Source organism: Coregonus clupeaformis, unplaced genomic scaffold, assembly GCF_020615455.1.
Source record: "Coregonus clupeaformis isolate EN_2021a unplaced genomic scaffold, ASM2061545v1 scaf0279, whole genome shotgun sequence".
In the NCBI taxonomy this organism is placed as follows: Eukaryota; Metazoa; Chordata; class Actinopteri; order Salmoniformes; family Salmonidae; genus Coregonus; species Coregonus clupeaformis.
This window is the reverse complement of record NW_025533734.1, coordinates 394,769-405,934: the sequence shown is the minus strand read 5'-3', so window position 1 is coordinate 405,934 and position 11,166 is coordinate 394,769. Positions and strand designations below refer to the sequence as shown.

Here is an 11,166-nt window from a genome sequence, read left to right as displayed (position 1 = left end):
CCTCTCCTGAAGGCCGTGCGCAGAGCACGCTCATTCCAGCCGGAAGATGCCGCCACAGTGCGAAAGCTCAGAGCGTACTCAGACGCGGGCCCCTCTCTCTGTTGTAGATGGAGGAGCCGCTCACCCCCGTCCTTTCCCTCCGTGGGATGATCAAACACTGCCCTTAACTGAGCGAGGAAGGTGGGGTAGGGTAGTGCCACTGCCTCCTCTCCTTCCCAGACTGCCGTGGCCCAATCCAGCACCTTCCCCTTAAGAAGTGAAATCACCAGCGCTATCCTGGCTTGGTCAGATGGATATGCCCCAGGCTGACGCGCCATATAAAGTGACACTTGTAACAAGAAGCCTCTACATTTAGTAGTTTTACCGTCAAAGCGTTCCGGTAGGGCGAGGTTCCGCAAAGTGGGTGATATCCCAGGGACAGGTGGATTGAGGCACTCGCCCGCTCCTTGAGGTAGAACCGGAGAGCTGGGCAGATTGTGCAGAGTTTGGGAGTACTTTCTGCATGGCGACATTCAACTGGGCAAGCTGCTGCTGGTGCTGGTCGAGACACTGGGAAACTCCTGCTGCATCCATTTTCGTTTGATGTGTGATTCTGTGACGAGTACTGAGGATACGAAGAGGCAGGAGGAGAGCAATGGGAGGAGACGAGACAGATTTAAATACTTGGATTGCTCACAACTTCCTCCAGCTAAATCAAGACAAGATGGAGGTATTTATTGTTGGAGCCAAAGCACAGAGAGAGAATCTAGCCACACATTTTAATTCACGGGCAATAAAGATAAAACACCAGGTAAAAAAACCTAGGTGTTATTTTAGATTCTGAACAAAATTTCGAATCAAACATTAGGAATGTGAACAAAATAGCTTTTTACAACCTGAGGAACATTTCCAAGATGCGGCCGTTTCTCTCTCAGGCTGATACAAAGAGACTCATCAATGCTTTCATTGCAAGCAGGCTTGACTGCTGTGATGCTCTCCTGTCTGGTCTACCCATGAAAGCCATTGGTCAACTGCAAAACACACAGAATGCTGCAGCACGGGTACTGACAAAGACCAGACGTAGAGCACACATTACAGCGGTTTAAAGATCTCTGCACTGGCTGCCTGTGAGTTTTATAATTAATTTTAAGATTGTACTTTAAATCAATCCACGATTGTGCACCCCAATACATGTCAGACTGCTTTTAAGTTATGTTCCCAGTAGGTCCCTCAGGTCCTCTGGCACTGGCCTTTTAAATATCCCAAAGCCTAGGACCAAGAGGCATGGAGAGGCAGCCTTTAGTTATTTTGCCCACAGCCTCTGGAATAGCCTGCCAGAGAACCTGAGGGGGGCCGAAACTGTGGAAATATTTAAAAGAGATCTTAAAACACATATTTTTACCTTTGCTTTCCTTAGGGTTCTTTTTAGTTGTTCAGTTTGTGTCATTCTTTTGTTTTTATCTTATGTTTGTTGAGTAGTAAATATTTCAGCTTTTATTTTCATTGTTTTTTATTAGTTTCTTCCTGTAAAGCACTTTTGTTGCATTCCATGTCTGAAATGTGCTGTATAAATTTGATTTGATTATACTAGTATTTCAGTGCTATCAGAGCCCATTATATTATACTAATTCTTCAGTATTGAGGGTGGTACTGCGAGTGATCTATCTGTGAAGGTGCTCACACTTGTGTGAAGGAGGTTTTTGTACAGAGACCACCAGAATGAATCACTGTGGAGGACTTTTTTGGAAGTTGCACAAAACTGGTTCTAAAAAGTATGTACATTTTTGTCTTTCTTCCATCATACAACAAAATGTAATCATGATATTGAACAACGTTATGAGATTGTATCATCTTCTCCAGAGGAAATACTTTTATTCTATATATTTTTTGAAATGTCTGTCAACACATTGGTAGATTGGTAAATGGAAGAGAAGGGAGAGAGTTGTTCACATACCACCAAGTTTATTTGGCAATAATAACATGCGAAATAACACATTTAGATACACAATATTGCATGTTAGCTCATTGTGCTGTCAAGATGTAGCTACTACTATTTATATAAGCAACAGTTTGTATTGTATTCATAGTAGATACTAACACAGACATGGTTTAAAGGTGAACCTCATCTATAGTTTGGAACAGTAATTTGAGGTCATTTTGGTTTGTGTCTCAAAGTAGATTTGACAAAAATTAATATGGAGGTTTCATGTCAGATTTTACATTGTGAATGTTAAATGATACTGTATCCAGACTATATATGGTATCTGTTCCCTGCATGTCTTTCTAGAATTAGGGCGGTTTCCCAGACACAGATTAAGCCTGGTCCTGGAATAAAAAGCAATCTCAGTGGAGAATCTCAATAAAAATGCTTTTAGTCTAGGACTAGGCTTGACCTTTGTCCGGGAAACCGCCAGTGTTTTGTTGCTCTTTGAAGGCTACACTGTAGAGCATGAATGTACCTTTACATGTTTTGTCAAATAATTAGTCCAGACTTTTTTTGTTTACCTATTTCTTCATAGACTAAGTGTTTGGTTGTTCTCGGTTGTGCTTGGTTGTTCTTTGTACTGTAGCTAGTTGTTTATGCTGTTTACTGTCAATCTGAAATGGTTTTGTTCACTGATAACACAGTGGCTGTGTCCGAATACCCACATTAGCCTACTATATACACTCATTTTGGTGTTTAATCAAGTAGAATTCACTCGTCTTTTCCGACTCACGTGTTTGACGACAGCTGATAATCAGATAAATTGATGCGCTGTACAAAAATTAACCAATCACGAATTAGCGGATGCATTCGGAGTACTATGTTCAAAATTTCATATACTATAAAACGCTATTTTTTCACATACTATTTAGTACAGTAGTATGGATATTCAGACATGGCCAGTGTCTTTTCTCCCTCTCCTCTGGGGAGTTCTTCTCCCCTCTCCTAATGTTATAGAGTAGTAGTAGTAGTAGTAGTAGTTGTTGTTGTTGTTGTTGTTGTTGTAGTTGTAGTTGTAGTTTTAGTAGTAGTAGTAGTAGTAGTAGTAGTAGTAGTAGTAGTAGTAGTTGTTGTTGTTGTTGTTGTAGTTTTAGTAGTAGTAGTAGCTCTCTTCTCGTCTCGTCTCATCTCGTCTCGTCTCCTCTCCTCTCCTCAGTAGTAGTAGAAGTAATAGTGGTAGTAGTAGTAGCTGACCCTCCTCTCTCCTCTCCTCTCCTCTCCTCTCCTCTCCTCTCCTCTCCTCTCCTCTCCTCTCCTCTCCTCTCCTCTCCTCTCCTCTCCTCTCCTCTCCTCTCCTCTCCTAATATAGAGTTGTAGTAGCTGACCCGCCTCTCTCCTCTCACCTCCAGCTAGTCCCTCTGTCAAGCCCACAGTGTCTCTGCTCCATCCTGTCCTCTGAGCAGTTCTCTGGGGCTCGGTCACACCGCCTGCCTGCTGAGCGGCTACTCCTCAGCAGCACTCTGACCCTGAGCAAAGCACGCTGGGAAGAGGGAGGCATGTACACCTGCAGGGTCGTCCCACAACGACAAATCCATTTAAATCAGACATTTGGTTGAGGTCCATTTGGGGACTTGGTTTGGGGGGCTGAAGTGATTGTAACTTTGAAGTAATGTTGAGGTCATAACACCTTTTGTGTTACTTTTTACTTTGCATTTGGACAGGTATTGTGTTTTCAAAACCTCTAATAACTTTTAGATGATATTTCAGGTCATGACAAATATACAGAGTTACAACCATGATGATGATGATGATGATGATGATGATGATGATGGAGAACATGTGATATGAATTATGCTTTCTATCCTTATTCAAGGTTTCCTCGCTGATCAGTGTTCCATGTCACTGTCTCTTCCCCCTCAGCACCTGCAGTAGGTCCCAGCTGTAGCAGTACAGTCACTGTGCAGTCTGACTGAGGGAGGTTTTTGTACGGCTCTGTATCACTGAAGTGTTGTAGCCGTGTAAATAAGGAGTTTAGAAGCTCCTCCAGGTTTCTGTTGGTACAAGCTAGATATTTATTACCAAGCACTGCTGGTTTTACAGTCAATAATGACGGTCTGTTCTGGGAGAACAGCTATCACTGCAGGAGTCTGAGTCACAGTGATCTGTCCTCTGGATTCTGAAAAATAGAATTACAAATATTATATGAATAAATTATTACATATAGTAATCAATAGTTCTGAATAGAAATATTAACATTGATATACATTTCCATGGTGTAGATTTAATTAATTTTCAACAGTAAATTCTGAAAAGTGTCCAGATGAGGATGATGATAAAAGTCATGGTTGTTGTGGGTTCTGTTGTCATGAAGGACAGCTCTCAGTCATGAGGTGTTAAACTCACAGGGATATAAACACTACCAGAGCAGTGGAGCAGATGCGTTATGCAAATGAGTGTTTCAAATCTATTTCAGTTTCCAAGTAGGCTCCCATCATTACAATACATTTTGTCCTGCATGAGTGTGTTTTACTAATAATAGTAATTAGGTGGGTACCAGGGGCGGTGTGTTCAATAGGGCGATATGGGCGACGCACTGCCAAACGGGAAAAGGAAGGGATTTTTTTTCTAATCAATTATATCACGGCAACAGTAGTTATCAGTGTTGTAATCTAGACGTCTGATCTGCCACAGTGCCACACTGCCACTAAATGTCCAATCAGGCTAAAGTCGTGCTTCAAATGCCCCCCTTTTGGGGCGATTTCAGTCAGGTTGAAAATCGCCCAGAAGTCTGTCATAGACTCCCCATGTAAAATCTATTTTTTTCAAATTTCAGAGCTTTCAATACAATCTCTATGGGCTTCTGAGGGCTTGCACTTACGCGCTTTCGTCATACGTAACGTAACCATGAACGTAACTATGAAAAGAGGGGGTAGCCTCATCAATCAATTCACGTACTACTATCAAGATGGCTATAGCGTTGAGTGCAACTCGATTGTCTCTTTGAAATAAGTTACTTTTTGTCGGCAAACAAATCAAGATAAATTGGCAACGAAACAATTAGGACCTCCCAGACCAAATTTAATAATTCAACAGGTTTCTACTAAAGGCGGAAAGTCCTACACCCGAGGATTTTTCTGTTTGAGATTGTCTGCTTTGGGGAGTGAACATTGCCACTCAACTGGATGAGGGATACAGGCTAGCTGTCCGCCGCCACAACGATGAGGTTAGTGTTGATAATCACAAGTTTACTGGAGAACTGAGACCAAGTAGAGACTTTGGACAGGGTGGATATGGTATAATAAAGGCAGTTTATTCAGAGGTAAAGATATCTGGAATCGCGTGCACGGACCCGTTCGTCAAACTCTTAGGGAGCTATACATTAAGCCCCATTACTTACCATATCAGATAAGAGAAATTGCTGCAGCTACATATATTTTACATCCTGGCCCTACATAGTTCACTATTTGCATCACTTACCAAAATATTACATGTGGTCATATATGCTTGGAAAGTGGAGATGCCATAGAACGTCAAAAAAGTAAACATTGCTGGAGACACATTGCCGTTTTGGAGAAGACATCGCGTTTGCTAGCGAAGAGATTTGTTGTGGCAAATGAACTTGGGCTGGGAATTGCCAGGAACCTCACGATAAGATATATGCATTGCGAGTCTCATGATTCTATACGTATTGCGATTCGATACTGTGATTTTATTGCGCACCATATGTCTGTTGCAGAGGGGATCAGAAAGCCATGAGAACGAGTTTTGACCAGTCATGGAAATAAAAGTGCTGAAAACAAATTGGCTCCCAATGTGAAAAAGATTGAGAACAAGCTATGAAGGAACAATAATGGTGTTTTGGTGCAGGTACAGCCAACTAGCGCTAAAATATTGCGATATTGTCAATACAGTATATCGTAAAGTATCACTATGTAACTCGATTTCTTTCACCCCAATCCCTAAAATTAACGGTAAATAACTGAATTGTTTGCCCCACATTTAGCTAAGATGATTAGCTAGCCAGCTAAAATGTTTTATTTAGTTAGCAGTCGCATCTACAATAGTTTACTGTCAATAACATGTCTCCAAAAATGACGTGGTGTCTCCAATTGTGTTGACATTTTACAATTGCGATGCGCATCCATGAGTATCCACTTTCTGTAGCTCAGCTGGTAGAGCACGGCGCTTGTAACGCCAAGGTAGTGGGTTCGATCCCCGGGACCACCCATACACAAAAATGTATGCACGCATGACTGTAAGTCGCTTTGGATAAAAGCGTCTGCTAAATGGCATATTATTATTATTATTATTATTATTATTATTATTATCTGAAGAGAGCCCCGAAACATTGTGTGCAGACATTTTATGCAATAAATGAAGTAGGTTGAATCTAGTAGTTCTGATCTTCTGATTGGTCCTGATGAGTTGGGCGAGGTACCCTCCAGGCTAGTGTCACTGTTGCATTGGCTCTGAGTCGGGTTCTCTGTCTTCAAATGTTCAGCCTAAGAGAGGGGATTTTTGTGTGTGTGTGTGTGTGTGTTTAACAGTGATGATGATGTGTGTGTGTGTGTGTGTGTGTGTGTGTGTGTGTGTGTGTTTAACAGTGATGATGTGTGTGTGTGTGTGTTTGTGTGTGTGTGTGTGTGTGTGTGTCCTCAGAGCAAGAACTCGTGAGTTGGAAGAACTGAGAGGCCTATGGCGTGGGTGTTGTCCTTGGCCACCTGCTGACAAGGCTGACAAGATAGGACCCTTTTGTCCATTGTTATTGGATAGGAACAGAACTTATAACCAGCTCCTGACCTAAATAGATCTTAGCACAACATTTTACTCAACATATCATATTCCATATTCACTATAACAAATATATTTACTACGACATTAGCAAGAACCGCCACATCCTCAGCCGGCTAATCCAGTGTGTGAAGTTTTGCGGAGTGTTTGAGTTAGCTTTGCGAGGCAAAGATGAAACTGAGGGCTCCACCAACCCTGGTAAGCCAACACTTTTGAGATCAGTCAATAAATGCTTCTGGTATTGACTTATATGCTGCCCCTGTCTTCATGTTGTTGCTGGACATATCTTTTTTAAAATGTGTGTAGGTCACCTAAATCATCAGAAAAATTGCCCCCCCTGAGAATTTTTTCAGGAGCCGCCACTGGTGGGTACTTATATTTGTCCTATTTCACGCTTGTGTTATACGGGAATTAGAAAAATATTTTTTGGGGATATCCCAACTCCACCTGAGACATCCTCGGAGAGTGGGGTCACATACAGCATCTTTCATTATAAACAGAGACCCTGGAGCAATTAGGGTTAAGTGCCTTGCTAAAGGGCACATCGACAGATGTTTCACAGTGTCGGCCTGGGGATTTGAACTAGCAACCATTTGGCTACTAGGCCAACGCTCTAACCGCTAGCTACCTGCCTTCCCTTTAATAACATCAAACATCAAATGTTTACTCAAATAACTAATATATGGCAACTTTTATGTCACACCATCATTTATTTTTATTCTGATGATGATCAGACATAATGAACTGTCTGTTCACTCATGCTTGGTCTCTTATGTAAGTTCCTCTAATCAGTTAGTGAACACTTCTCTAAACTAAAGCTGGTAGGATTCCTCTGGTAGTGTTGTCTGTCCTCTTTGACTTTACCACAACTGTTAAATCTGAGATCAACATCTTTAATAAAGGAATATACATCATGGATCACTATCACTACTGCTGCTGCTGTTGTCTTTCAGATGGACAATATGGAGGAATACTAGCAACACTGGATCTAATGCTGGACTGTACCTACAGACTAGGAGAACATCTGATACACAGAAGAAGGAAGAAATACTAATATCTGGATTTAAGATACAATTCATGTTTGTATTATCTAGAAACAGCTTATATAAAGTGTTTGTTCTACCTGGAAGATGTTAAAGTGTATTTGTGTTGATGATGATTCTGTATGAGTGATCTTCACTGTAACAGCTGCAGCATGACAACACAGAGAGGTTTTTGTACCAGCAGTAATAGGGATTGTATCACTGTGGTGGACTTTTGGTAGCGTCACCAGACTAGATGTTGGAAGTAAGTAAACGACTAAATTAATTGTTTTATTCAGCTTTTGATGTTGTGTTTCAATATCTCTATAAATCTAGCCTCGATATTGAGAATTTTTTAACATACTTTTTTTTACATGATTTTGGGGGGGAATAATACAAAGCCTACACATAATATGGCCAATTTTAATTAGTATGTCATTACATCTAATTAAATTTGACCTGCCTTTAAACGACGAGAGTGATTAGCCTACATTTGATTAGGTGTATGAATAAACATACTGCACCTTGTAGGAAATGTTCAATAAACAGGTTTTGCAATTTTGGGGGCAAAAAAAACAAAAAATACTTTATTTCAAATGAACAAGATAAAATCATCTTTGGCAAGTATTCATACCATATTAGAGTCAATTATTTAAACCACAGTCCAAAGAAATTCAGCTTGGCCAATGTTCAGGAGGTTTTTGTACGAGCAGTAATAGGGATTGTATCACAGTGGTACACTTTTGGTAGCGGCACCAGACTAGATGTTGGAAGTAAGTAACAAGCTCTCTTGATATTTCTTTCTGATTACACTTATTAAGTATGTTATTCTTACACTCTGTCTCTATGAAAATATTGTGATTTTAGATTTTCAAAATGTTTTAATTGCTTATTACTGAGCCTTCTTTCAAATAACATTTTATTTAATCAAAATGTTAAATTGCAGGTTTATTTGTATGTCTGATTTGTATGATTGCACAATATAACTCTTAATTCTGGTATGATGACTATTTAATAGTATTGGATATAGTATCCATTATTGTTGCATTGAGTTCATGGTAGCCTTCACTGTTAGTGTGAAGAGAAAGGGTCTCATTTATGTTTGTAACGAACTTCATGAACTAACATGGTTGATATGTGATTAAAACCAATCTATGCTCAAATTCTGCAAATACTATGAATATGGCAAGGCTATTCTGATCAGATCCATTCCTAAATAATATCTGTATGACATGTATAACTGATGCTGTATGACTTGTAACTCTACTTATTTAATACTTGTTCGGTTCATTAATCTGCTTTATCATATTACAGTTTGTGTTTATCCACATCTATTACCAATCTAACTTTTACATTCATATTTAGAAGGCATTTCCAATTCACTTTATTTTGATTTGTCCTTTGCTGAAGATAATCTCTTACTGTAACTGTACTTGATGTAGTTACTTAGGTGATGTGTTCTGTTTGTTCCAGTTAACAGTTCCCCCACCCTCACCGTCCTGCCCCCCTCTAGTGAGGAGCTGTCCAGTACAACAACAGCCACACTGACGTGTCTGGCCAACAAGGGCTTCCCCTCAGACTGGACCATGAGCTGGAAAGTGGACGGGACCAGCAAGAAGCAGGAGGCCAGTCCCGGGGTCCAGGAGAAGGACGGCCTGTACAGCTGGAGCAGCACACTGACTCTCACTGCCCAGGAGTGGACCAAGGCAGGAGAGGTGACCTGTGAAGCCCAGCAGAAATCCCAGACTCCAGTCACCAAGACCCTGAGGAGGGCTGACTGTTCTGGGTAGGACCCCTCAGTCACACACCCCTGTGGAGAGAGGATACTGGTTCCTCTGCTTTGACTTGCTTTGTTCTAAAATCAGTCGCTCTTCAATATAGTGATCACTCTGGTGTAGACTAACAGGGGGCTTGGCTTGAGTTCATGTGTCAATCCATTCTGTAGATTGAGATTTTGTTAGTTTTAGATTTGATGTGATCTGCTTTTATTCACTATCATGTTTGCTTTGATGCTTCGATTGTGTGATAATGGATTAAAATAAAGATTTCTTTTTGGAATGTATATTTCTGTTGTTTTTATTAATAAACTGGATAATAGATACTGTATATTTGCAATATTCTGGAAAAATATGTATTCAGTATGGCTGATTAATGGTGTCTTTAAAAACTGTCAAGTCTAAAACTCACTCTAACATCATAATTGACCAGTATTTCATACTATCACAATATACTATGATATAATAGAAGAGGTTCTGCCATGGTAGCAGTTGACTGTCTTCATTCATCAGGATACTGAGTCTGTGTCAGATGTGTTTGACTTGACAGACTTTATAGTAATAAAATAAGAACTATCAAACAGTCAACCGATATCTTGGACTCTCACGTGTGTTATAGGCTTTGATTTGAAGCTAAAAAAATAAATAAAAAATTACAAATATTACAAGTGGCACTACTTCAAGATTTAGCAGCGTTTCCCATACTCGGTCCTCAAGGGGTGCACATTTAGTTTTTTGTCCTAACACTACACAGCTGATTCAAATTATCATAACTTGATGATTAGTTGATTATTTGAATCAGGTGTGTAGTGCTAGAGCAAAAACCAAAACGACCGAGTTTGGGAAACGCTGTTATATAGTGTAGTGACAGTCTTCTCTACCTCCAACCCCCTGGGGACAGAGTGAACATCTGGTGACAGTGCTGCTCTATTCTGGGACAAGCAGAAGCACCCAGCCTTGTCAATGTAAATCTCAGTTTCACTCCCACAGATACCAGTCTAGCAGTTGAACAGTTTCACTGCCTGAAATACCCTGGACTGGGCCAGATGTGAGGGAGTGGACTGGTTTTACTGTAACCTCTATAGTGGATTCAGGGAGGGGGACTTTCTTACAATGAATAAACCACCATTTAATAGATGACATAAAGTATGGGTATTACTAAATATAGGCATTGACAGTTACTGACATCACATTCTAATTCCTAATTCTATGGTTACGGATACGTGTGTAATGTCTGAGCTCAAAATCTTTTTCCTGAAAGCAGAGGGCAAGTGTCCAGATGAGGATGGTGATAAATGGTTGTTGTGGGTTCTGTTGTCATGAAGGACAGCTCTCAGTCATGAAGTGTTCAACTCACAGGGATATAAACACTACCAGACCTCTGAAGCATGTGCTGGCAATGCAAAGTGTTCTCTCTAACCAAACAGACTTTCATGGTCCCACAGAGAAACTGTAGTTGAAGAGATCTTCTTCTTTGGTATAATAGTGTTCGCAACAATTATGTGTATTCCGCCACCTACTGTACATGTGGATAATAAGGATCCAAAAAGGAAAAAAATGTGGGGTAAAAAATAAATAAATACATATATTTTAAAAAATCCATACAAACTATCAGTAACGAAATGTTAATTAAACTAAATTAATCAGGTCCCTACACAGGCTCAGAAGGATCCTG

The 11,166-nt window shown here is 40.3% G+C and overlaps 1 gene segment (V, D, J or C); it reads left to right on the top strand.

Annotated features, from left to right (window-relative positions):
• Positions 1 to 7,893: 7,893 nt before the first annotated feature.
• On the top strand, positions 7,894 to 9,778 carry LOC121580048 (the record flags this gene model as incomplete). The annotated part of the segment is given in 2 exon segments: positions 7,894 to 7,981; positions 9,190 to 9,778. Coding segments are annotated over 2 exon segments (405 nt in total), but the record flags the coding sequence as incomplete, so codon positions are not given.
• Positions 9,779 to 11,166: the final 1,388 nt, after the last annotated feature.